The sequence below is a fragment of the Pelodiscus sinensis genome, chromosome 6, assembly GCF_052426305.1.
Source record: "Pelodiscus sinensis isolate ZL-2025 chromosome 6, ASM5242630v1, whole genome shotgun sequence".
NCBI classification, from domain to species: Eukaryota; Metazoa; Chordata; order Testudines; family Trionychidae; genus Pelodiscus; species Pelodiscus sinensis.
In genome coordinates this window covers 108868689-108895739 of record NC_143057.1, presented here as the reverse complement: position 1 = coordinate 108895739, position 27051 = coordinate 108868689, and the positions used below count along the sequence as shown (strand labels likewise).

The 27051-nt window shown below is 42.4% G+C and overlaps 1 protein-coding gene across 1 annotated transcript; it reads left to right on the top strand.

Annotated features, from left to right (window-relative positions):
• Positions 1 to 1133: 1133 nt before the first annotated feature.
• On the top strand, positions 1134 to 26472 carry TARS1 (threonyl-tRNA synthetase 1). The gene is made up of 19 exons (XM_075932588.2): positions 1134 to 1494; positions 3590 to 3667; positions 4543 to 4733; positions 7521 to 7644; positions 9745 to 9866; positions 10359 to 10476; positions 12488 to 12552; positions 12653 to 12731; positions 14628 to 14774; positions 15781 to 15879; positions 16535 to 16701; positions 18884 to 19046; positions 19130 to 19267; positions 19850 to 19927; positions 23060 to 23160; positions 23268 to 23372; positions 23504 to 23576; positions 25128 to 25242; positions 25977 to 26472. The coding sequence occupies exons 1-19, from the start codon at positions 1474 to 1476 to the stop codon at positions 26123 to 26125; spliced, it is 2133 nt and encodes a 710-aa protein (XP_075788703.2). The 5' UTR covers positions 1134 to 1473; the 3' UTR covers positions 26126 to 26472.
• The last annotated feature ends 579 nt before the right edge of the window (positions 26473 to 27051 follow it).

Genomic DNA, 27051 nt, shown 5'->3' with positions numbered 1-27051 from the left:
GATGTTTCTTTGTGGACTTTTGCAGCTCAGGTGTGAATTACAACAGAACCACTCCAGTTTATACTACTGGCCATTCTCGCAGACCCAGTATCCTAGTGGTGTAAATCACCTTTGTCCCCCACCCTTTGGGCTTAGAATCAAGGCCCATGGTTGTGCTCATTCAAAAAGGAACAGTCCTAGTCTTATAGGCTGTGTCTACACTGGGCCACTTATTCCAGAAAATCAGCCGCTTTTCCGGAATAAGCTGCGAGCTGTCTACACTGGCCCTTGAATTTCCGGAAAAGCAACAATGCTCTACTGTACAAAATCAGCCACTATTCCAGAGAAACTATTCTGCTCCCACTCGGGCATAAGTCCTTATTCCGGAACACTGTTCCGGAAAAGGGCCAGTGTAGACAGCCCAGTAGTCTTTTCTGGAAAAAAGCCCCGATCGCGAAAATGACAATCGGGGCTCTTTTCGGGAAAAGCGCGTCTACATTGGCCACAGATGCTTTTCCGGAAAAAGGGCTTTTCCGGAAAAGCAGCCTGCCAATGTAGACGCTCTTTTTCCGGAAATACTTATAACGAAAACTATTCTGTTTTAAGCATTTCCGGAAATTCATGCCAGTGTAGACACAGCCATAGAGTAGTTGTAGCTATGTCAGTCTCAGGATATTAGAAAGACAAAGTGGCTAAGGTAATAGCATTTATTGGACCAACTTCTGCTGGTGAGAGTGAAGTTTTCAAGCCACGGGGAGCACTCCCTCAGGTCTTCAGCACAGAGCCAGGTTCCAGGGTGAGGTTACAAACTGGCCTAGCCAGCTCTACCAACTGATGCAACAGAGAGAGTCACGACTGTTCCCATTCCGGAAGCCAAGAGGCGGGTGTGGATAGACTTGACAGAGAAGGAAAACTTGTCTCTCAGCAGCGGGGCCAATAAAACTATCAGGCCAAGGCCCACCGCGTCTCTCTAGCCGGAGTCCCTCTCCCTGCAAGAGGGCGTCCGAAGGGGACCAGCCAGGCAGGCCTTTTAGCAAACGGGGCTGGGATCGCAGTTCAGCTCTGGAAGCCCGGGACGGCGAGAACAAGGCAGAGGAGGGGGACTCAAGCCGCTCCCTTAGCAAGCGGAGCCCAGCAAGGATGGCTGGTAGCGGGTTGCAGGGCCGCCGACGTGGGCTAGTCAATCCTCCCTAGACGCTCCCTGCGGGTCATCGGCTCCTCGCTCGGGCCCACCCGCGGCAGGGCGGGGCCGCGCTCCAGGCGGCAGAGGGCTGGTCCTGGGCCGCCCGCGGCGGAGCTCACTGGTCTCACGTCAGGCCGGGCGGAGCGAGGGCCCCGCCCTTTGACAGGCCCTGTCCCCGCTCGGCGCCCAGCCAGGCGGGGCCCAGCGCTGCTAACTCCGCCCGCGGCCGGGGGCGGGACCAGCCGCGCCCCCAGTTGCATCAGCTGCCGGAGCCGGCTGGGCCTGCGTGCGGAGCGAGTGCGGGCAGCGGCATGGCGGGGGCCGGGAGCCAGGTGAGCGCCGCGCCGGTCTCCGGGGCTCTCCACGCGGCCCCTCCGGCCTGGGGCTGGGTTTGAACCGGGGCCGAAAAGCCCCTGCGCCTTGGGGCCGGGTCACACACTGGCTGCTCCCCTCTGCTCCCCACCCGGCCCCGTGGCCGGTTGCCCTCTAGCTCCAGCCGGGTGTCTTAGCCTCGCCGGCCCTTTGGGGTGGCTGGGTGCGTGCGGTCTGGCAGCGCCAGCGGGGCGGGTGTCCCCCCCACAGCGCTCCCTTCTCCTGCCATAGGGGCTGCAAAGAGGGGTGTGTGATTGGGGGGATAGTGCTACAGCATCCCGAGGCTTGCAGTGGTTTCCATTGTACTCAAGGTGTACAGCTGGTTCGGTGACTCTCAGCACCCCCACTGTACACATTGTGCCAGCCCCCCTGCTTCCCGCACTGCAGAGCTGGCAGTCTAAATTGCCCTTCTCCTGCCCTGGTTCCCCATAAAGTCCATGGGGCTCGGTGCAGGCACAAGGGCTGCACTGATCTGATGCAGGATCTGGCCAGATGAACTCAAAAAAGAAACTGAAACAGTGCCAGAAAGCGCATGCAGGAAATGACCAGCATATACCGAACCACCAAGTAACTATCTTCTCTGTTAAAGCGGCGAGGAGTCCTGTGGCACCTTATAGACTAACTGAAGTGTTGGAGCATAAGCTTTCGTGGGCAAAGACCCACTTCGTCAGATGCATGTGGCGCCTGTGGTTTCACAGGACTCCTCGCCGCTTTTGCAGATTCAGACTAACACAGCTACCCCTCTGATACTATCTTGTCTGTTTTTATCCTTTCTTCCAATGTTGTTTCACTTTCCTCATTAAATTACCGGTTCTTAATCCGTGATTTAAATGTGATGGGATGCACCACGTTCAACTTTAAGCTCTGGACAGCTCTGACTTTAAAAAAAGCATAGAACTATAAGCAAGGTGTTTTACGGGGTATAGAAAAAGGAAGTAGTGTAGTCAACTAGCCGATAAGCAAAAGCTTATAAGTTAATGCTATATACTACGTGCATTCCCCTCTTCCCCCCCCAGCCACTAAATTTTTAGTAGTCTGGCCAGCAGCCCGGCTTAGTTCTGGCTCACGCTGGGTCCAGGACCTACCCCCGCTGTGGCTCTGCATTTAAAGTGTATTAGGAGCCAGGCGGGCAAGCAGTCGGGCTTAGTTCCAGTTTGCGCTGGGTTTGGGAGCTCACCTGCCACCCCGGATTGCTGTTTTTTTATCAGAGGCAGCAGCACAGGATGTCAAGCAGCTGGTGTGCAAGAGGAGCTGGGTGTTTTGGGTTTTTAAACTGGCTCCTCTCATGGACTAACTCCTGCCTGGCACCCTGCGCTGCTGCTGGCCCGCCCCCAGGGACTATAGAATAGTCGACTAACCAATAAGAATGCACGAGGTTACTCGATTAGTCAGTTAACTGATATTTAACATCTGTAGTGTGAACCTTATCCTTGGGGAGCCCCGGTCAGGTGGGAGCGAAGCATGTCCACGGACGCTGGGGACCTCCATCCCCGGGGCAGCAGCAGGACCGATGAACCCCATCCCTGGCGTGGATCCCCTGGCGGGCAGGGGAGAAACAGGGCCACAGAGGCTAGACAGCTCTGTCCCGGGGAGCCCTGGCTGGACAGAGCAGTAACGGGACCGGTGAGTGGCAAAAGTGGGCCAGCCGGCAAACCCTGTCCCCAGGAAGCCCTGGCCAGCAGGGCAGCAGCAGGATAGGCAAACCTTGTCCCAGGTAGGGATCCTCAGTAAGGCGGGGAAGAAGCAGGACTGTGGATGCTGGGGAGCTCCATCCTGGGGAGCTCCAGCAGGCGGGAGCCCATGTCCAAGGCCTGCAGGCTGGAGCCCAGTGGCAGTGGGGCTGGCGCGGAGCCAACTTCAGGGAGCGGGAGCGTCCTGAGAGGCCATTGGCAAGGGATCTCCCCATATCCTGCAAATTCCCTCATTCGGGATGGGTCAAGTCCTGAGGGGGTTGGACAAGGGAGGTCCAACCTGTAAAAACGTGATCTCGAGAAAGATGAGTACAATAAAATTAGTTTATTTTACCTTTTTTTTTTTTTTTTTTTTTTTTTTTAGATACATGCTGGGGAAGAGAAGAAGGAAGGGGGAAAGAAGAAAACCAAAGAAGGGTCTGGTGATGGAGGCTGCACAGAGGTGAATTTCCAGTTCATTTATATGTTTTTAAATAGTTTAATTTCATTGCTGAATGAAAAACCAAAGACATCAGTGCACTACACCTAGGCTACATCTAGACTGCATCCTTCTGCAGACAGAGGGATGCAAATCAAGCACTTCGAAAGTGCAAATGAGTCTGGGCTTCAAATATCCTGGGCTTCATTTGCATACTCATGTTCGGGTGCTGTGCCAATCAAGCGCCCTTTTGAAAGTGAAAGTAAAGTCTAGCCGCGACAGCGGGGAGCTTTTTCGGCAGATCCTGTACTCCTGAGGATCCCCGCTGTCGGTAATAGGTTAAAGTGTCGGTAATAGGTTAAATGGAAGAAGGAAGGAAGTAAAGATGGACGGAGAAGATGGAGTGTCAATACAGGTTAGCTGGGATGTTAGAAGGATTGATTTATTATAAGGTTGTCAGAATTTGTACTTCTAGGAGGCAAAAGTAGGAGATCTTGGCATATTTAAGTATAAAAGTTTTATGCTTGTAATTTTGCAGCATTGTGCTCTTAGACTCTTCCCATGCTCTCATTTATTACTGTGATGATAATGTCAGTCTTTTTTTCCAGCATATTTTAAGCTCTGTTAGAATTTGCCCATCTCAAACTGTTGTTGCAGTGCATTAACTGTTTTTTTTTTTTTTTTTTTTTTTGCTAAGAAACTAGCCTGGCCCCTCTTCCTTTGGAAAACTGTCATAAGCGCCCAGGCCCAAGTGACTTAGATTCCTTGGTCCATTGAAAATCAATTACATTCTGATTCCAGAAAATGTACCTCCTTTGCTTAATTTTCAAGTTTATTTTACATTAGAACTGGAAGTCTTTGATAAATACTTCTCCTTCCATCCATTCTTTTATGTGTAGCTGAATCCTTGGCCTGAATATATCGATCAGCGCCTAGAGATGTATCATAAACTTAAAGCAGAACATAATGCACTTCTAGCAGAAAAAGCTGCAAAAGACAGTAAACCCATTAAAGTCACATTACCTGATGGCAAGCAGGTTGATGCTGAATCCTGGAAGACCACTCCCTATCAAGTTGCTTGTGGAATTAGGTATGACTGACTTCTATGATCTATGCTATCACTTTCAGAAACAGCTACTGCAAATTGCATATGTGTTCTTTTATAGTCCTTAGCATGGTGGGTTATTTATTTCTTAATACAACTTAATTTTCTTCAAGGCTATCTTGTTTTTATTATAAACCAGAAGATTTACCTAACATTCCTTGGGTCCTTCAGGGCAGGAGCTTGGGGATGTGTGGGGGTGCAGGGCAGGGGATTGTGAAGGTGTCAGGGGTTCAGGACTCAAAGTTGGGGGGGTCAGAAGGGGCTCAGGGCTGGCGGTGGGAAAGCACAGGAGCCAACTCAGGCCATGTGCCTGGGGTTCAGGTTCCCAGGACTGGCCACGGCGGGGACTGTGCTAGCCAGAAGTGGGTGGGAGGCTTACTTCTTCCTCCTGCTGTCCCAATGGGCTTATAGCTGTCCTGGTCCCCATCTCTGGTCCCTTGTTTCCTCCCTGTGGTCATTACACTATAAATATTCCTGCTAGCAGCCCCTCCCTTTCTGTGTTATGAAGAACAATCGCATTCCAGGCACATCCATTGTCCTGGCACAACCAAACCCTTACCTTGCTTTAAGTTATGTCAAGAGGAAGCTATATACCAATTTTAGTGGTCCTAGCTCTTACCATTTAGGAGGAGTCTTTGAACAGATAGACTCACTTGCTCAGAGACAAACTCTGTCAAATATATAGTAGATTCAAACTAAACAGCTTTCTCATTTCAAAACTTAATTCTTTGCCTTATGAAGATGCTATTTCTAAAATTAAAACATTACTTGTGCTGGATCCTGTAGGTACATAAATATGAGAGTAACTTTTACTAAGTGAGTACACTTGTTGAGTTGGAAACAAATCAAGCACATGAGTAATATTACTCACATGTATTAAATGTTTGCATGATTGGTTGCTAGCGCATCACATAATTTAAACTATCCTGCATTGACATGTGGGGACAAGTCTGTAAATTTCAATAGGAGTTGATCATAAAAATATCTTAATTTAATTATCAGCTATATATTAGAGAGAGTCTGGCTATTCAAGAACTCCTAAATAGTAAGAGCTAGGATATCAAATTTGGTATACAACGTCCTCTTATCATAGGTAAGGATCTAGTTGTGTCAGGAAAATGGGGTGTGCCTGGAATAGGATTGCTTCTCAGAAAACCATATAGAAAAGAGACAGGATCACCAGGCAGGTGAAAAGATGAAAGGGGGTGGCTGCCCCAGCCCTTTAGGGAGGGCAGAGGTGTGAGCTGAGCTCCCCTCCACCCCCTGATTTGTATGGGGACATTGCTGGATGGTCCCCTTCATCAGGGAGCAAAAGGAAAGTGCCCAGCTTACTGCATTCCTCATTCTGGCTGGGGAGCGCAGGAGGCAGATGAATCTGGACCTGTCCCAGCTGCACCCCTCCCCGTGGTTGTGCCTGCTGGAGCTGCCATGGTCACGGAGAGGCACTTCTCATGAGACCTCAAAATGCTGAGGTGAAAGAAGGCTGGGGTAATCCTCTCTTCCCCAAGGCAGCCCACATACTGGACCCCTCATCCCAGCCCCATCCCAGAGCAATGATTTAAATGAAACATGTTCATTTCATTTTATTTTCCAAAAAACAAATTGAGTTAAGGACCTGAGCAATGCTGAGTAAATCTTCTAGTTTTCCTATATATATGTGGCACACATTAAGAAGAGCACTACCCAACCTTTGTGTTATCGAATGGTAAAACTACAATAGAACGTTTGAGGCAATATAATAGGCATCTTGGAAAACATTGTGGTCCCAGTTTGATGCTCAAAATTAAAATAATGAAAATGAGATTTTAAACTTTAGCAGAGAAATACGAACCGTATTTTTGGTTAGGTTACTCACTTTACTTGAAACTTCTTTCTTGGTATATATTTAAGGCTGGCAATTAATGCATGTGCTGTTTGCACAATTATTCATCTGTCAAGAGATGATCTCTGAAAATTTGGTCTCAAGCTATATTTTTAGCTATATTTTATAAAGATTTTACCTATGTTCATTTAGTGTTTAGTAAGCTCAGAATGAGTTGGTATCAGTGGATGTTTCTGAACAATATTGGTATGTTTCTTAGACATCAAGTAATTTCCAATACAGTTGAAGTGAAATAAACTTAATAAAGATTAGGTCGTCTTGGAGACTTGTTCAGCTCTAAGGGAAGTGCTTCAGAAACACTCATGGTATGCTTCCACTTTTGCAGTCAATCTGTCTGAACCAGTGACCTGCTCAAGTATTTAATAATTTTCAGTTTAAGTTTCAAGTGAATGCCAAATTTTATCATCTTTAAGAATTGGGTTTTCTTTTTTCAGTTAGTTGGGACAAAATGTAAAAGTCAGACTTACAGGAAGTTTAAAAAAATCTGTCCTTATTCAGGTACTTGCTTAAAAGAGGCTGAATCTCCTATTGCAGAAGGATCCTATTAGCATATTCTGCAAGTTCTGCCCTAAGTCAAATGTTAGAATACTTTACACTGGGAAATTTGCAAAATGAACAACATATATTTTCTTCCTGCTCTTCACACACACCTCAGCATACAGCCTCCTCCCCAGTAAAACAAATTAACACGCTGTGTGAGATTTTCTTAAATGTGTAGTGTTGGTCTGACTTTGTGCTTCCCTTGTTCTTCCACTGACGTCAGTGGAAGCAAAGTTAAGTCGTCGCTAAGTAGTCTTGAAAATATGACCCTGACTGGGCAGAGTAGCAATGTGGGAGAGTGTCTCAATGTTTTGATTCCTGTAGTTGACATAAGTTTTATTTTTGGATAGTCAAGGCTTGGCTGACAACACTGTTATTGCTAAAGTGAACAAAGTGGTTTGGGATCTAGATCGTCCGTTGGAGGAAGACTGTACCCTGGAACTGCTCAAGTTTGATGATGAAGCTGCTCAAGCAGTAAGTATCTTCCACTAAACTGATTCTTCCCTCTCTTGAATGACACACTTGAAATCTACATTGAACTTGTCCTCAGTTAGCATTACTACCTTTAATGGCATAAAGAATGAAAATCATAGTGTTATACATCCCTTATTTTCTACCAACTACTTAAAGTATGATGTGCTACTACAGATATATGCATGCTGGCATGCATTAATAGCAGTTGCAGTAATTAAGACTATATTAGGACTCTCATGGCAAGAAAAAGCCTCTAAATTAGGGGATCAGCAACTTTTCAGAAGAGGCGTGCCGAGATTTAACTTACTTCTGTTTATGGGTCAGAGTGCCAGTGATACTTTTTAAAGTCACTAATACTCCTACTTATAGCAGTTCATTAATAAATAAATTAAGATGCAGATCTTACCGTTTAGTGTGATCCTTGGCCTTCCTTTGCCTTGCTGAGTTCTCTGATCTCAGGCTCATGGTTTGATACTTTTAAGCAGCTCACACGCCTCTGAGTCAGGATTCAGCAACCTACAGCACGCCAGAGAGGCTGTCTGAGCCGCCAACCCTCAATGTGGCCATGGGCCTGTCCCTGTGTCCAATACGCTAGCCCACCCACCACTCCGATCCCCAGTGGTAGCAGCCCCCTGCTTGTGGCTTCAAATTCCCCCTCCAGTAGAAACCTGCCCATTCACAGCTTCAACCCACCTCCGGCAGCAACCCGCCTGTTTGTGGCTTCAACCCCCCGGCATCAACCCGCCACGTGTTCTAGGTCCAAAATACTGGGGGCAGCCGTCCCACAATGTGGCCTCAGCCCAGCAGCAGCCAGCCCCCACCATGGGCCTGGCTGCCAGAGCAACTGCCTGAGCAGCCGCCCCCCAATGTGACCCCAGGCTGTCCCCGCCAGCGGCAGCAGCCAAGACACTCACCTTCCAGGAGCAGGAGGAAAGTGAGTGCTGCTGTGGAGGTGGACGGGCTTAGATTAGAATTTTTTGTGCATTGCCGCATATGCGCACGTGTTAAGGGAACACTGGCGCAAGCTCCTGGCTTCATGGGGAGGATGAGTGGGGCTGAGCTTCCGCCTTGCATGCCAAAGAAAATCAGCTCACGTGCATAGGTTGCCAATCTCTTCTGTAGCTCTTCAGGGGAATTGAACCTGGTCTCCCATATCCCAGGTGAGTGCTCTATCACTGGGCTAAAAGGCATACACCGCAGGTGGTAACACCACCACCTCCTCTTTTGGCCTTTTTGTGTAGATTTAGGCAGGGACTTAACTCGTTTCTGTACGAAGCAGCCTAGCTGTCCAAACTGCCTGACTCTCCAGAAATGGGAACCAGCCACCTAGATAAGAAGCAAAGACTGACGCGTCCTTGCAGCAGGGACTTTAGTTGCCATCTCTGAGAAAGGGGCTGGACTTGGCAAATATCCCTGTCATTGGCATCTCCTCTTGGCTTTAAGCCGCCCAAGCTAGCCAAGAGTGCTGAATTTTATGGGTCACATTCTAAGGGGCCTGTCTCTCTCCGGACCCTAGACATCTAACTTGGCTATGTAGATTATAAACCTAAACCAGTTAAACATAATGTTTAACTAGTTAACTGATTAAATGGGATTTTACATCCCTAATGGATCACAGTGTAGTTTCTTATGATTTTTTTCTAGGAACCAATAGCCAGGTGTTGTGATAGTCAGCGTTGCAGCACCTAAATCCCTTCGTGGATACCAGCCTGCATTACCATTCCATTGGTGCTGTTTTATAATAGATGATCTATGAAGATAGTAAATGAGGCTAGTCAATTAAAGTTTGTGCAACTAAGTGAATTTTTCTTTCCGCACCCTACCCGCTGTTTGAGAGAACTATTGTGAAATTTTTTCAAAACTTAACAGACTATAAAGATCATCAAGTATAATTTGTTAGGTAGTTACTCATGATTTTTTGGGGTATTTGGCAAAATATGTGACTCATTTCCCACTATATAATTGGCTCTAATAATAAATCTTCCCTTCAAGTATCTATAAAAACAAATCATTGTAAGACTTCTGTATGGATTTCAGAGGATCTTGAAATGCTTTGTACAGAATTGCTCAAGCTGGGCCCCTTTTAATTCTTCTTGTTAGGTATACTGGCACTCAAGTGCTCACATAATGGGTGAAGCTATGGAGCGAATCTATGGTGGATGTTTGTGCTATGGCCCACCAATAGAAAATGGATTTTATTACGACATGTACCTTCAGGATGGGTAAGTTCTTTCTTTTCACTTCCACGAGGCTGTATTGTAACCTTCCAATCCAGATCAAGAAAAGGGCAGTGGATTGGTGTGCTGCCCCACGAGCAGGCATGGAGTCACAATCTAATTCCTGCAAAAGCGACGAGGAGTCCTGTGGCACCTTATAGACTAACCAAAGTGTTGGAGCATAAACTTTCGTGAGCAAAGACCCACTTCGTCAGCTGCAACACCTCGGTTAGCCTATAAGGTGCCATAGGACTCTAAGGTGCCATAGGACTCCTCGCCACTTTTGCAGATTCAGACTAACGCAGCTACCCCTCTGACACAATCTAATTCCTGCTTCTCCTAGCTCCTGGGGCAAAGTGCTCTGAACAGCACGTTTTCTGGTGAAAATTGTTTCCCTCATTATGGTGACTCTAGTTCATATGCTGCTATGTTGTGGAGGTGGAACCACCAAAGAGATTACTAGTAAGAGATAATGCAGAATACATGTGTCTGTTGTAGAGGCGTATCCAGTAATGATTTCTCTGCTTTGGAGGCCTTATGCAAGAAGATCATGAAGGAAAAACAACCATTTGAAAGACTGGAAATTAAGAAGGAAACTCTACTTGAAATGTTTAAGGTAGATTGTTTTAGACTGTTTCATATTTACTCTAGCTGCACAGTAAGTGTGTGAAATGTAAGCTGTGCATCTGCTATTAGCATTGGTGAAAGATGCACTGCTGACGTTGTGTGCAGCAAGTTGACAGAATACTTCCAAGTGTGTAGGTTTTAATGTGGCTTTACTTGGGATATTTAATAAAGGTGAGTGCACACACAAGCTTTTCACTTTCTGAATGAAAGGTAATCATGGGATTCTGTTCCTGAAACACCAGACTTCTAATCTGGTTCTTCCACTGACTTACTGAGCATGTTGTCTTTCTGTTGCTTTGTTTCCCTTTTTGCAAGATGAGCATAATAGTTTGTGGCTGTTGTGAATATGAATTGGATGGTACTATGACTCCTTGAGAATGTAAAACACTGGTGACAGTAAATGATGGATTTGCAGATATCAGATGCTGTAAAAAAATTATCTTATTTCTCCCCCCCCCCCCCCGCCCTCGAGTCTTCTCTTCTCCAGACTAAACAGACCCTTTTTTCACAATTTTTTTTCCATGTTTTTCATACCTTTAATCATTTTTGTTGCTATTCTCTGGACTTTCTCCAGTTCTTCTTTCCTGAAACGTGGTGCTCAGAATTGGACACACTACTGTACTCCAGTTCAGGCCTAATCACCGAAGAGTAGAATAGAGGAATTACCTCTCATATTCTGCATAGAACACTGTGGCAAATATAACCTGGAGTGATGTTTAGGATTTTTGCAACAGTGTTACACTGTTGACTCATTTAGGCTGTGATCCACTATGATCCCCAGATCTCTTTTTGCAATACTCTTTGGGCATCATTTCCCATTTTGTCTCTTATTGAATTTACTTTAGACTAATGGTTCCCAATCTTTGTGAGCATATGGACCCCTTTTCAACCTATTAAAATTTCACAGACTGTCCTCCATGGGGGTAGAAAAAAAGAAAAGTAAGGAAAGGAAAAGAAAAATAAGATCCTTATTTTAAAACTTTCCACAGATCCCCTGCAGTACTATCCTGGACCACCAGGAGTCCACAGCCCACAGGTTGGGAACCACTGCTTTTAGCTCATTTCTCCAGTTTAAATTGAATGATAATCCTATCCTTCAAAGCACTTGGTATTGTCTGCTAACTTTATATAAGAGTATTCTCTATCCCACTTGATATGCCCTTCCAGTTTGACTGTGAACCACTGATAACTATTCTCTGGGAATGGTTATCCAGAAATCCTAGTTACACTTTGAGAATCTACACAGTTTTATTTGGCACAGCCAGTATGTGTTCTCGCCTTTGGAAATTTGCTATCAAGTCTCATTGTTTGGAAGTGATTTTGTCATTTGTCCCTAAGTGTGTTATATTGTTTAGAATTGGTATAATGTTGGTCATGTTCTTGTTTCTAAACCTTCATTTCTTTTAGAAGTCTATTACTCCGCTGTTTAAAAAAAATAGACTTTCTGTTGCAGTCTGCCCAAGAATGTGGTGCACTTGTTCCTAAGTGTCCATCCAAAACTGATGCTGATAAAAGTTACATATCACACCATTCTGTGCAAATGAGTGAGAGAATAATATGGGAGATGCATGTGTTCAGCGCCCATCTTAGAATTTAGACTGAGAAGTACTTGTTTTTTTTTTTTAAAGAATACCCCTAGCTGTAGAAATCAAGCTGAGCCCATATTGTTCCAGTGAGAGCAAAATGGAAATTATATCTCTTTGTGAAGGTCTACCCTGTATAGCAGACCACACACAAACACTTGAGTGCAACAAAAAGTTGTTCCTGATCTTTTAATCGCTATATTCCATTCCTTAGGATACTCTCCCATCGGGGGTAGGGAAGGGGGAGAGGAAGAGAGGAATTAGTTTGTTCAGATGCATGCATTGAAGCATTCTTTTAAATTAGTAGAATAGATTATTTCCCACATTGGCAATAGCATATAAAAATTCTCGAGATTTGAATTGCCGTTTCAAGTTGTGAAGAATTAACATGGACTCTACCATTATATTCCTTCTCAGTATAATAAGTTCAAGTGTCGGATCTTGAATGAAAAAGTCAACACTCCAACTACTACAGTGTACAGGTAAAATATATACATGCATGCTCAATGAAGTGTCTGTCACGAGTAACCAACATTACTAATGTAATGTGAGCTAACTGAGTCTTTGTTTGCATTTTGACAGATGTGGTCCCTTGATAGATCTGTGCAGAGGTCCCCATGTCAGACATACTGGCAAGATAAAAGCATTAAAAATCCATAAGGTAAACATTGAGATTCTATGCATAATTTTAAACAAAAATTTATCGATAGACATCTTGGGCCAAATCTCTGGAAGTCAGGGGTATGGCACTTCATGCTGCATAGCTACAGGTTGGACTTCTATGGTCTGGCCCCTCAGGACCTGACAACTCCTGGATAAGGGATTTTGCTAGATATGGGGTGGGAGATCAGGGGAGGGTGGGACACTATCCTCCCTGCTGGGCTCCTCTCCCTGGCCATTGGACCCAATGAGCTCTGGCGGCCCTGCCAGCCCCTCAAACTCCGGAAGCCCCAGCAGCCAGCTTTGCTCCCAGCTGCTGGCAGCTGCTGCCACTGGGGCTCCCTTTTCCGGGAATAGCCGTGGTCCTGTCAGACCAGAGAGTCCCAGACCACAGAAGTTCAATCTGTGGTATAATCTGACCATAAACTAAGATTAGCCCATCTGAGGAAGGATCATCCTACTATAAGAGTGATATTCCAGTAGTGCAGTTAAATTATGCAGGCCTCGGCCTACACTGACTGCTGATAGAATAGCAGGAGAGGGAACATGGCTCAAGATAAGAGGTTTATCCAGGTACGTCATAAACTATGCCAATTCTGGTTTACAATTTTTGCCTCTTGTAACTTCCCTTTGCAGCTTATTGTAAATTGGAGCAGCCAGATGGGACTGGCCATGCATAGAATCACACCCAGATAAACGGCAGCAAAAGAGATCTTTAAATCACTTTTTTTTTTTTTACACACCTCCAGTAGATTTGTGTTTTGTGCATCTTTGCTGCAGTGAAGAATCTGATCTTTTATTTTTACTGGCATTATCCATCCCGTTGTGATGGTAGACATACACTCAGGTTGGCCTGGTGCGGGAGGCAAAAGCAGACCTGGCTGCCATCTTGCCCATGAAGGACCCACTACTGCAATGGCCATGTCCCCTCTACTCCCCTCCCACCTTGTGGTGCCTGCGTGCGCCATGCACTCTCACCTGCCAGAGGGTGCCATGGAGCTACTGGAGTCCGTCATCTGGGTGCTGGCGGGCTGGATCCTGGCCAGCCTGTCTGGACCCATTGGCTGGACTCCCTGCACTCCTGGCAATGCACGGCCTCTATTCTACACTCGGCACATGGACCTCTAACTTAGCTGAACCAGTCTGAGTGGGGAAGAGGGAGGATTTCAGGGTCACGGTGCGGGAGGGGAGTGAGGTATTTCAGGGCCGGGTTTGCGGGCACAGGGCAGCATCGAGGGGCTGACTCAGGTATTTAACAGGCTGCTTGGGGGGCGAGGGAAGGAGGCAGGCTTGCACTGGGGGCGGGGCAGCTAGATTCTGGTGGTTGTTTGGGGAAAGGGGCCTCTTGGACTCCATTTCAGTGCAAGTCTCCCCCGAGCCCACTGGCTGCGCAGCAGAGCAACCCCACCCGGGTCTTGGCGCACTCAGGGCTGGTGAAATGGGCTGGGCCATGACATGGGAGCGATGTGAAGGTTGCGGTGTGCAGGGCGCGTGCCATTACCTGGTGGTGGTTGGTTGGTCTTCAGTAACATGGTGGGCAAAGGTGCACAAAGTGCCTGCTTTGCACCTTCCCGTCTGGCTGGCACCTTGGGACCTGCCAGAGGCAGAGGAGTCTCGGGAGAAGTCTGGTACTATGACAGATGGCATGATGGATGCCTCTCCTTTTATAATAGTATAGACTGTGTACAATTAGCTTTCATCATGATTAAAAAACTAAGATTTCTGTATACAGGGTTGTATTCATTTTACATAGTGCTTTTATCTGTTTCATTTTTTTAACTGACCAGTTTTTAATTATTGCATGCCTTTAAAGACTATATTACAGAGCTTGTACAGTTGCAGTCATAAGGGTGCTGTTGTCCACATTATTCTGCTGTTCCATTTTGTCTGTCTTCAGAATTCCTCAACATATTGGGAAGGCAAATCTGATATGGAAACACTCCAAAGGCTTTATGGAATTTCATTCCCAGATGTTAAAATGTTAAAGGACTGGGAGAAGTTTCAGGAGGAGGCTAAAAATCGAGATCACAGAAAGATTGGGCGGGTAAGATACACTTGCTGGTAATTTACTTTTAAAATTCTGCCTAGAGGTGACACAGTGAATAAAAGGGCATGTGAAAGACGGACCCTATCTGCTAGTATTTCCAGATGTGATGTAATTCACAGAACATATAGGGACATGCTGCATAATTGAATGATCATCCTCTTCAAAACAGAGCACGAAAACTACTACAATGGACTGTAGACAAAAGAAGCATCTTTTAAAGAGTTTTTGGCTGATTAACAAAACATAACAAATCTAGACAAGTTGATATCTGTCCTCTATGGAATAACTATGTACAAAATTGGAGAAAGCAGAATATCTGTAACCAGTGATGGGCTTCAACACAGCACTAAATTAAATCTGAAGAGGAAGGTTGCCCTATTAGGGGTTCTTATAGCTTTTATAGGGTCTCTTAAAGCCAGTAAATAAAACAATCATAATGAAAATGCATTTTTTTAGACCAGTGATTAACAGACTCCTAAATAGACCATTACAGGGCCTGCTTTTTTTGTTTGGAGAAAGGAGATGGCAACTCTTTAAAATCTCCTGCATTAAAGCAGGAACACAATCTAGCAAGGGTTCGGCTTACTAATTAATGGTTTGCACAGTGCTTTGGAATTGTAAAATGTCACAGTAGGACTTGTTATTGTTAGTGGTGAAAGCAGAACAGATAAACCACCTCGGGTATAGTTAACAAGCCATCACGCACAGATATGTGGTATGACAGGTGTATCTAGGAGCATCCATATTAAATAGGAAACTGGACACCAATCTTAAACTAATCCTCATGATAGGGGATATTTATACAGGGAACTATATCAGATCTTCTGTGTGTCAGTACAGTATGTTAACTTTTAAAAAATGAAATTGTGGTTTAATTAGTGATGTGCAGTGAGAACTAACATTTTAGGCCTGGCTTTAGCTGTAACGTGGAGAGAAGAAAGGAACATGATCAGAAATCTAAACACATCAGATAAAATTAAGATGTATTCATGTTTTTCTACAGGACCAAGAACTCTATTTCTTCCATGAGCTCAGTCCTGGCAGTTGTTTTTTCTTGCCAAAGGGAGCTTACATCTATAACACATTAATTCAGTTCATCAAGGTAAGTTGTTAATTTCTTTGGATCTCTCCCTGCCCCTTTGTATTTTAAAAGATTTCTAGACAAGGAATTAAAAAGGAAATAGTTGTATAGTGATATAATTGGGATTAGTTGTAAATATTTGTGTGTGTCATGCTTTAAAACAAACACACGAACAGTTGCACACAGCATGTTTGTTTAATAGGTTATTGGATTTAACCTGGCAGAGTTTGCCGGGTAAGAAAACAAAAGAGGTGGAGGGGAAAAACATCCTGACATTGTGCCATGATATTTGCATTGCCACTGCACCATGTTATATTTCTGTACTATACTAGAGTGCAAATGCTGCAGTGGATTATCACAAGGCTTTGCTCATTATTTTGTGTCTGATAAATGAAAACTGATTCTTGATGGCTGTTTTGGTTGCTGGGATGGAGAAACGTATTTCTTCTATCTTATTCTCCAGCACCCATGTCTTCATTCTGTCTGGCCTTTGCAAAAGAATGGGAAGGGATCTTGGCTTCTGCCTGTTTAACTCACTATTGTCTCGTATGCTTCAGAAGCGCAACTTCTGCAGATGCTATTCTAAAGAGACAAATGTAGCTTTAAGCCATAAGTTGAGCACTACTATTCTAGCCTGCCTTATTAACTCTTCTGTTTCTTGGGTCTGTTCTTTCAGAGCGAGTATCGAAAACGAGGATTCCAGGAGGTTGTCACTCCAAATATCTACAACAGCAAACTCTGGATTACATCAGGACACTGGCAGCATTACAGTGAAAACATGTTTTCATTTGAGGTGGAGAAGGAAATCTTTGCTCTGAAGCCCATGAACTGCCCAGGGCACTGGTATTTATATAGCACCTGTTTAACCAAATATTGCTAATTTGTTTGGGCTAGCTCTCTTTCATTTTCCCCCCTGAAATGTATGAAGATTTTCAAGCAAGGTGCACTTTGGCATATTTAAAATACAGTTTATTTTTAGTACTATCACTATAATTTCTAGCTGTTATGCATGAGCCTGTAGTGCAGAGACACGTTCTTAAATTATACCTTCAGTTCAGCTGTGTATCTTTCTTATGGAGTTAGAACTTGGGTTAATTTTAGCCCAGGCCAGGATGTACACATTTCTGTTTCAGTTATGGTTTTGAGTACTCTGAACCTCTTACATACAAGCTTCTTATTTAGGTGCCCAACCCAGGTACTCAAAGTTGAAACCCTATCAAGTGTGAAATAATCTGATAATTAAGGACCATACAGCCTACAATGCCTACATTCATTGAGTTATAGTTATGAATGCTATGAACCAATTATTTCAAGGGCTAGATTTTCAAAACTATCTCCTTTAATCCCCCCAAAATTGTATGCCTGAAATACGTATTTGTTTATGGGGCAGTGCCAGTTTTTAATGTATCAACTTATTGTGAGGAAGATGATTGGCATTGGCCAGATAAGCAAGGAAATGCATTTCCTGAGAAGTTTCTTGCTGAAGGTCAGATCAATGATGAAAATTGGATTTTTGGAATGTGAGAACAGTGTAAGAAGCAACTAAAATTGGTCAGATATTTAAAGAAATGGATAGATATCTTGATGTCCTTGAAATCCATGAGTGCAGATGGACTGGTGTAAACAAATTACATTTTAGACCAGAGGTTCTTACCCCACAGGCAGCTTCTTGTGCAGTTAGCCCACAGCTGCCACCCATGTGACATCCTCAGGGTCAATATACAACCTCAAGTAGTGTATATATTGTATGGATGTGACCCACTTAACACAGAGAGCTGCATATGCTGCCTAAAGTGGTTGAGAACCTCTGCTTTAGAGAAACAAATATGGCTGTTATCGACTCTAGGAATGTGGATTCTAGACATGATACTGACATAGCAATTCTATCTGTCTCATAGAACTGGAAGGGACCTTGAAAGGTCATTGAGTACAGTCTCCTGCCCTCACAGCAGGACTAAGTACCATCCCTGACAGATTTGCAGGGTCAAAATACAAAAGAAGAGTAAGAACTGGGTAGGAAACAAGTCAATGAAAGAATTATTCTAGATTACTTTCAGACTAAATTCTTTGTCATACTAGGTTATGAACCAATAGGAAAGTAACTGCAGAAGACAACTGAGGAGTTTTATGGACAAATGATAAAGCACAATTAGATTACCTCATTTTAGCTGACAGAATTGTCTTGCTTAATTCAACACATCCCTTAATGGTGGAAAAAAAGACACTGCTTTAGAAGTTGCTTTATTTATCCACAAATGAAGGACAAAGTATACGGCCATCCTTGTTCCAAAAGTAGCTGTTATAGTGAATGAAGCATTTCTAGAATTTCTTAAAAAAAAAAAAAAAGTTAGTTTTTTATGGAGCAGAGATTGAGAAGGTGTACTCATTCCAAAGTAAATGCCCGTTGAAGATCTTCAGAGTCCACTGAAAAGAGTTTCTTGTCACATCAGAAATTCTAAGTAGAGCAAACTAATCTAAAACACCAAATATAGTGGGATGATGATGATGGACATATTTAAGAGACGCTTGTCACTTTTAATGGAAACAGTGTTGGGTGGCAATATAGACTCTATCTGGAGAGAGAAAAAGATGGCAGCCTACAACCTAGAGAAGCATTATGCAGAACAGTAGAGGAAAGCCAGATCCATTAATGTGATATTCAGAAGCCTGAACGGACCCACACAGGATGGCAGAAACTGCTGAATGTGCTAAGCACCTGAGAGTCCGGGAAGATAAAGAAAAAAATGAAGAATGGATATAAACTGCCATTTCATAGATGAGGTTTAAAAAGCCAGCTTTTAATATGAACTAATGTGTGTGTGATTCTTATGAGAAAAACCCTGTCTTTCTCCCAAGCAGTTCTGAAACGGTTTCCCTCAAAGCTTTCTCTTAGTTCGATGGTGTACTGTATTACAACCTGTCAGCATTAGTGAAATTGCTAGCATCTGACTTATATGAATGTACACTGGTGCTCTTTACTAGTTTAATTGTGAATACATTTCTAATAATGAACCTTTTCCTTCAGCCTTATGTTTGACCATCGACCAAGATCGTGGCGTGAGTTGCCGCTGCGGCTGGCTGATTTTGGAGTTCTCCATCGTAATGAGCTGTCAGGAGCCCTTACAGGACTTACTAGAGTACGGAGGTTCCAACAAGATGATGCTCACATATTCTGTGCTATGGAGCAGGTAAAGTATGTTGTTGAATAAGATATTATGTGTTAAAGTGCAAACAACATAAAGCCACAAATATAATTTGTCTTCATGGAAAGATTGAAGAGGAGATAAAGAGCTGTCTGGAGTTCTTGCAAGCTGTGTATGGTGTGTTTGGATTTTCCTTCAAATTGGACCTCTCCACTCGTCCTGAAAAGTTCCTTGGAGATATTGAAGTGTGGAATCAAGCTGAAAAGGTAATTGGTAACTTTAATGGCCTGGTATAGAAGTGTTAACTGTATATGCCAGTAGTGGGAAACTGAAATGTTGGGGTAGGGGAAGAGGGTTAGGCCTTGAAAAGGACTGGGGACAGCTCTGACTGTACTCATTTTAGCTTGTAGAGCTGTTTTTAATTCTTTGTGCCACTGCTAATAGTAATAGCTTCCAATATGTGGAGACCATGGTGGATGATGTATTGAAAATGTGAACTCTTTTTAAAGAAAGATTCAAAAGATGTGGGTACTTGAAAAGGAGGAAAAGTAAAATAGGTTTTTTTTCCAAACATGAGTGTGATGTGAATTTTTTTTTTTTTTGAGCCACCATCAAAGAGCCCAGCTGCAACTTAATCATGACCGTAGTACTGCAGAATTCAGCTGCATAAGTAAGAGAAGCAGGAGTGGGTCCCCAGTTATACTAGAGCATGAATGACAATTAAGTAGGGAAAGATCTAGTATTCACTATCTCTGTGTGTGATCTGATACTGTACTATGTGCAAGAAAAAACATGGCTAATTAAGTAAATACAAAGTGAATTACTAAAAATATATATTCTTTCTCCAGCAACTTGAAAACAGCCTCAATGAATTTGGCGAGAAGTGGGAATTGAATCCTGGGGATGGAGCTTTCTATGGACCTAAGGTTAGTAAATTATTGTAATGTTCATATCTTTCCTAAGTGTGTCAACAACTATTGAGGGCTAAGAACACCTCCATCACCATAGTATTTTAACACAATTTTTGTGGGATAGACAGTGGAATAGCACTAGAAATGATCCTTAGAGAGCTTCAAAGAAATAAAATCCTCCAAACCCAAAGTGTTTTTGGGTTCTCAAAATCATATTAAAAATTAAGTAACCTCTTTTAAGAGAGGTTTGGGATATATCTATCCCTTGACAAACCCCAGTTCTGAGTATGAAAAAGATCTGTCAAATGGTTTCAGATGAGGACATGAAAACAAGTAAGATTTCATCTGGTCACCCTCATGTTATATTAACTGAATGTATTATTGGCATTGATGAAGATTAGTAGCAGACAGCAGCCTTCATTATATTAATTATCAGGAAGAGGGAGTAAAGAGTGTTGTGGTAGGGTTTTTTTTCCAACCATTTCCCCTGCAGACTTGTCTACCCCTTCCTCCTCCCCCCCCATCTCAGTCATCCTACAAACTCCTTGATCTAGCTTTGTACATTCAAGTGCATTTGGGTCATTTTAATTTTTCATTAAAGCATCCTGCATTGGCCGGGAGGGAGGATAATAAATAAAATGTATTCCTAAGGGAAATGACAAGTCATGTACATCAAAGTCTGTCCCTAAAGAACAAACATTGTGAAATAAATTCCTGTGTCCTTTATTTTGTCTCAAGAGGCTCAGTTTAGAGTTACATGTTTTTCTGGGATGTGATTTTTTTTCCCCCCTTCCTATATGTAGCTTGATGGATAACTCTTAATGAGTTTGAGACTTTGTTGTTTTCATGTTAGATACGACAACTTCCAAGAATCTGTTTTGTGCTGAACTTTTTTCTATTTAATCAGATCAACCCAGCTTTTCACAGACAAAACAATTAGTGCAGATTGGATCTCCCTGGTAAGGCACCCTTGGGAGCTAGCTGGTCCTGAATAAGGGAGTTTGCTGGACCAGAGGAGGTCAATTCCCATTGCTTTGCTGCCTGCCTTGGGCTCTCCCCCAGGGCCACCAGCCTCCTGGCTAGGCTCCCCTCATGGCCATCAACTCCACTGCTGGCCCTGGTTGGACTCCCTGTCCTTAGGCTGCCGGACAAGCTCCACTCTTGGTCCTCCCCCCCAGCCAGGCTCCAGGCTGCCAGCCACCTGGACTGGCTTTGCTCCTGCACCCTGGACTGGCTCCGCTCCTCCTCTCTCACCCCCATTCCAGCTTCCAGGGCTCTCTGCTTCAGTGACATCGGTGGTTCTGCCAGACCACAAATATTACCAAACCAAAAAGGTTCAACCTGTATTACTTTTATTATTGTAATGAGAAAGTAGATAACTCATTTGGAAGCATGAACAGAAGGTGGCACTATTGTGCCTTTTTTATTAAACGGTTTTAACTATATCGGACATATTCTGATCAGTAACTTTTTTTTTTTTTTAAAAAGGAGCAATTAAAATTGTTTATGGCTAGTGTATAAATTAAAACTTGAATATAAAAAACAATTATCTGAGGTAAAATATTTTTTCTAGTATTTGCAATTTTGTGTCTACTATAGTTTTTCTATTCTTCTTGCATAAATAATTTCACAATTCAGACACAATCTGGTGAAGTGAAGTAGGAATTGTATTGAAATCTCTTGCAAAGAAAAAGAAGCTCCATACATCATTTGTGTGCAACTTGTTAATATATTTGTTTTGAATAAGCTATTCAGTAAACATAGCCTAATTTACTATTCACAGCTCAGTAGTAGACTGATTTGATATATTTGCGAACGTATGTTGTTTATAAATATTCACCAAATAATTTGTTCAGTTTTCACCTTTATGGGCTTTTTTAGCAAACTATTGGTGTCTGCAGCTGCTCGTTGTTCACCATTGTCTGCCTACAAGCTTGAACCCACATAATTAAATCAGGTTATTCTGATGCTTGCTTACACCTGTGTGAATACTTTTTCTCTTAGCTTAAACATGTGTCCAGCAGTCTAAACTAAATTGAAATAATTATATATATAGCCTTTTGCACTGGTTTAACTAAAATGGTTTAAAATTGTACCTTTAAGTTAGTGACGCAGCTCTTCATGGAGTCCAGCCTCAATCTAAGTGCATTTTTTTTATTAGTTTATGATTGGATAACTAAAGAAAATAGCAAACAGAAAACTTTTTTTAAGAATTTTAATGAATAACTATAAAATTTGATAAATCATCCAGAAAAATTGATTGCCATCCAAATACTTGAACAAATGACACACATTTATTTGCCAAAAAAGATTAAAAACATTAAATCACTTTTTGTTTTGATCCGCTGATTTTGAAGGTCACTAAGAACTTTGTTCAATAAAACATCTTAAACTAATTCAATAGTTTGACTTTATGTGCAAACAGACTAAGTGATAGGGTTTTCTACCCCTGTTCAGTTTTAGAACAGTAGAATAAGAGGGACAATTTGCTCAATGATTAAAGCCCAGATCCTGCAAATACTTGCTTAACTTTCAACTAGATAGTTTTAGGATTGCAGCCTGCATTTAAAAAGTGCATGCTTTCAGATCTGGAAGCCAAATTACATTGATGAAGCTGGACAATCTGAAGGAAAGGAATATGATCTTCATTGCTTAGTGGTCTCTTTCCCTCAACTGACATAGACAGCCCTCACTTACAGAGGTGTGCTTTTTAGCATGTAAGAAGCTGTAAAACTGACACCATTTGATTATCTAATGTTTGAATTAATAGGCTTGGAATTTTTTCAGCTACAGGTTGCAGAAGTCTTGGTTTTGATAATTGTTCAGGTTGACTTTTTAAAGTTATTCCCATGTACAGTTGAATAGATTCAATAGGAACTCCAGGAAAAGTGAAGTAGAAAGCTCCAAATTAGTTCAGGACCTTGAATCAATGTGTAAACTTAATTTGAATTGGTGAAACTCCTGCTGTATTAATTTCTATTAGATGGCTCAACCCAGGACTGCTAAGCCATTTCTGTCCTACCTTGGGCTGAAGAGAGACATAGATGATATATAGAGGTTTGCATGGTTCCTCAGCACTATAATAGATTTCACTCCATGTGAAGATGTTTGAAAATCTCTTCTAAACATTTGATTTTTGTTTCTAAGATTGACATTAAAATTAAAGATGCCATTGGCCGATACCACCAGTGTGCTACGATTCAGTTAGATTTCCAGCTCCCGGTCAGATTTAACCTTACCTTTGTGAGGTGAGTACGACTACAAATGCTGGAGTGTGTAGTAATTACACAGTCTGTTTTTCCTATCAAGTACAAGTATATTAAATTTTTTTTTTTTTTTTTTTTTAAATTTACAGCCATGATGGTGATGACAAGAAAAGGCCAGTTATTATTCACCGGGCCATCTTAGGATCTGTGGAAAGAATGATTGCTATCCTGACTGAAAACTATGCAGGCAAATGGTAAATTTGAAAAATGAGCTTATTGTACAGCCAGAGAGGGAGCACTCTAGATGGTGGAAGAGGGCATTAAGTATGTCTAATACAATTGAAGACTACTAAATGCTCCATTTACAATTGTTTTCCTTCTAAAGGCCTCTCTGGCTGTCTCCTCAGCAAGTGATGGTTGTTCCGGTGGGACCAACGTGTGACGAATATGCACAAAAGGTGAATTCATTTGTTCCAAGATAAAGTTGTGATTTAATTGAGATGCTTAATTGTCATTGGCTTTGTTTTTATGAAGGAATTTTTATAATTCCTGTTGTAAATAAGTTTGGTTGTATTCTGATAATAAATTAAGCTGCTTAACTTTTAAATGGAGCTTAATCATCTTACATAAATATTTAGTCTGGATTCTGGGTATCCAAGCCACAAACATGGATGCTGAAGAGGATGTTTCTGGTTGTGGAGGCAAAGGAAATTCCTCAGCTCTGTAGCCAGAGGGAAACCTATGGAGAAAACATGTTTAACATTTTGTATCCTACTCCTGCAGTTGACTGTACTTAGACCTCCAGTGCCCACAAGCATTTTGAGTAATGATGGAGCAGAAAAGACAGGGGTCTTTGTATGTTGTAAATAGTATTTTAATATTGCAAACCTCATTCTGTGTATATCTCCTTTAAACTCATCAGTAGAGCACTGTAAAATCTGCAGGTATCTGCTTTTACATCCATGCATGAGGATACCCGAGTATACAATGCGGATATCCATGGCTCATTTTTGTGAATGCGGATACAAATCTCATATCTAGAACCCTGCAAATTTGGGTATGTCCACTTTATATCCGCAGCTCGTTTTTGCAAATACCAATTTTGTATTTGCATAGGGCTATCCATATCAGGCCTAAACTTTTAAATGATCATTTGATCACAAAGACCTGTAGCTCTCCTGGCTGCAGTATGGCTAAAATCTTGTAGTGTATCCATACTATTGAATCCGGGTACAGGTTGAACAGCTCTAGACTGGCACTCTCTGGACTTGACCAGTGCCAAAACAGAGAATTTGCTAAACCACAGGAGGTCATTATTGTCTGGCAGAATTACCAACACTTCCATTGCTTACCGGGCTCTTAGAAGACATTTAGAGGTAAGTTAGAGCTAAAGATCAGCACAGAACACTGAGAGCCAGGGCCGATGGCTGTAAACAAACTGTGGGACAGCAGGAAAGTTGGCAACACCCATGATAAATGGACATCCGGGTAACTAAAATCATGTGGACCATGGATGTTGCTGAACTAGAGAGGTTCAACCTATACTAGGATTGCTTAGTGTTTAGTGTGTGAGGATCTCATGCATTATTATGGTGGGAGGGGTAGCTCAGTGGTTTGAGCATTGGCCTGCTAAAGCCGGGGTTGTGAGTTCAATCCTTGTGGAGGCTATTTAGGGATTTGGGGCAAAAATTTGTCAGGGATAGTACTTGGTCCTGCTGTGAAGGCAGGGGACTGGACCCAATGACCTTTCAAGGTCCCTTCCAGTTCTAGGAGATAGGCAATCTCCATTAATTTTTTTTTATCTGAGCCATTCTGCCATATTTCAGTGCCCTGTGTACTTTTTTGAGGACCCGGTCCAGGAGAAATGCCAAAATTCATCTGCCTCTGAATGAAAGTAAATCAGATATCTAGTATTAATTTTTGTTTCTCAAAGCTCAAATGGTTTCTTTCAGTCAGTCTACATACTCTCATGGTTGAGGATTTAAATATTTTGTCCTTTTATTACTTAGGTCAGACAGCAATTCCATGATGCTGGATTAATGTCCGATGTGGATGTAGATCCTGGCTGTACGCTAAACAAGAAGATCAGAAATGCTCAGCTTGCACAGTATAACTTTATATTAGGTAAAGAAATAGTGAGTAGTGGTCACATACTGCAGTAGCTGATTTATTTTTCATGTATACAACTGAAATTTGGTCTAACCTAGTTTCCCAGGAATGAGTGAAGCAGAGACTATGGCTACGCCTGCAAATTCCTTTTTAATTCTCATGTTTTCTTCTCAGACCGCGTCCTCTAAGCTGCACATGACTGCTCACCATGGAGCAAATCTCTGTTGCTTTGTTAGCTGAAGAGATTGCTTTTTAGTTACTTGGCACAATGACACTGCATCAGGAAAAATATCTTGGTGCCTTTCATTCAACAGGTCAAGAGATTGGTTCACATTAAATGGTTTTCAATAACTTCATTGTGAAGTGTATGCTAAAGCAGGAGAACCACATTCTGATCACTGATTCAGGCTGCTTTTGATATCTTGATGCATTGATGAGTCCATGCACATGTACCCAGGAGCTGAATCTTGCTGTTGTGCATCAAACATGAGAATCTGGCACTTGAAATATAACACAGAGTTGTTAATAAAAGCAGTGTCAGTCATGGGGCTTTCATTATTCAGAGTCTGTACTAGAATTACCATAAGGTAGCTGTGAGTGTGGGGAAGGGGTAAAGGGGGCTGCAGTGTAGGATTCATTTGTCTTGGGAAGCTTTAGTGTGTTCTTTCCTAATTTCCTAATTCTTTTTTCTTTTTAAACCAACCCTTGGGCAAAAAGTTAATTTAATCTGTGGATTTTTCTTTGTTTAGTTGTTGGTGAAAAGGAGAAGGCAAGTGGAACGGTGAATATCCGTACCCGAGATAACAAGGTGCACGGTGAACGAACTGTTGCTGATACCGTGGAGAGGCTGCTACAGTTGAAACACTGTCGATGCAAACATGCTGAAGAAGAATTCTAACATTTTATTTCCCTACCTGGCTTAGTGTAAAAAGGGTGATAGTTTTTATAGAGCAGCTAAATCATATTGTAACATTTTACTTGCACTATGTTGATTTGGAAATAGATCTTCAAATGAGCCAAAAAAATCAACCATGAAACACTTTTCTGTACTATTCAGATATTAGATGTGTCTAGGGAAAGACCACTTTGCACACAAGAAGTGCAGCAAAGCTTCTTGGTATCTGATTTCAAAAACAAAGCCAGGTGACTACGGTTTAGTATGAATTAAGGGTAAATGGAATTGTTAATGAAGGATTAAAATACTGTCATAGTTTAAAAATAATAAATTTTGGTAACTAATATGTATTTAATAAAGTTTGGCGTGGGTATGTGATAGATTGTAGAGTAAAACAGAGCGACAAAATACATCTCAATACAACTGAACCTAATGTTTTAGAACCTAAAACAAAGTCCCTTTTAAAAGAGATTTTTCCTGAGGCTTCAGTGACAAAACTAAGCTTCATTCCCTTGCATCTCCAAGGTTTAGATTGTTAGTAGACTAGAGTACTGAATGCTACTAGGGTTGCTGGGATCTAGTTCATGTAGCATTTTAAATGCTAGAGCTGAGCTGTGCAACTTGATGTATGTGCCTCACTGTAGAGAACCAAACCCTAGTAAAAACACTTTGGCTTCATTTTCTCACTAATTACAAAAAAAAAATCTGACCTTGTAGTAGCCCGCTTCCTAAGATTTAACTAATGAATCAAGATGTACTGGATTGCACGGTACAAGAGTGGTTAATGATTCCTGGCTGCTTTAGGAATTGACAGCAACTGTCCTATTTATATCAGTCTATAGAAAGGAACTGAGATATGGTTTCAGTAATTATTTAAAAGTTTAAAGAACTGTAAGTATCAAAATGCCCCCCTTCATTATTTCATGATA

Bases quoted from the DNA above. Each gene is read 5' to 3' on its own strand.
- TARS1 (XM_075932588.2), top strand. From the start codon at position 1,474: ATGGCGGGGGCCGGGAGCCAG. The intron at 15,880-16,534 runs GTAAGTTGTTAA...CTGTTCTTTCAG, and splicing joins CATTAATTCAGTTCATCAAG to AGCGAGTATCGAAAACGAGG. The intron at 23,577-25,127 runs GTGAATTCATTT...TTTATTACTTAG, and splicing joins GTGACGAATATGCACAAAAG to GTCAGACAGCAATTCCATGA.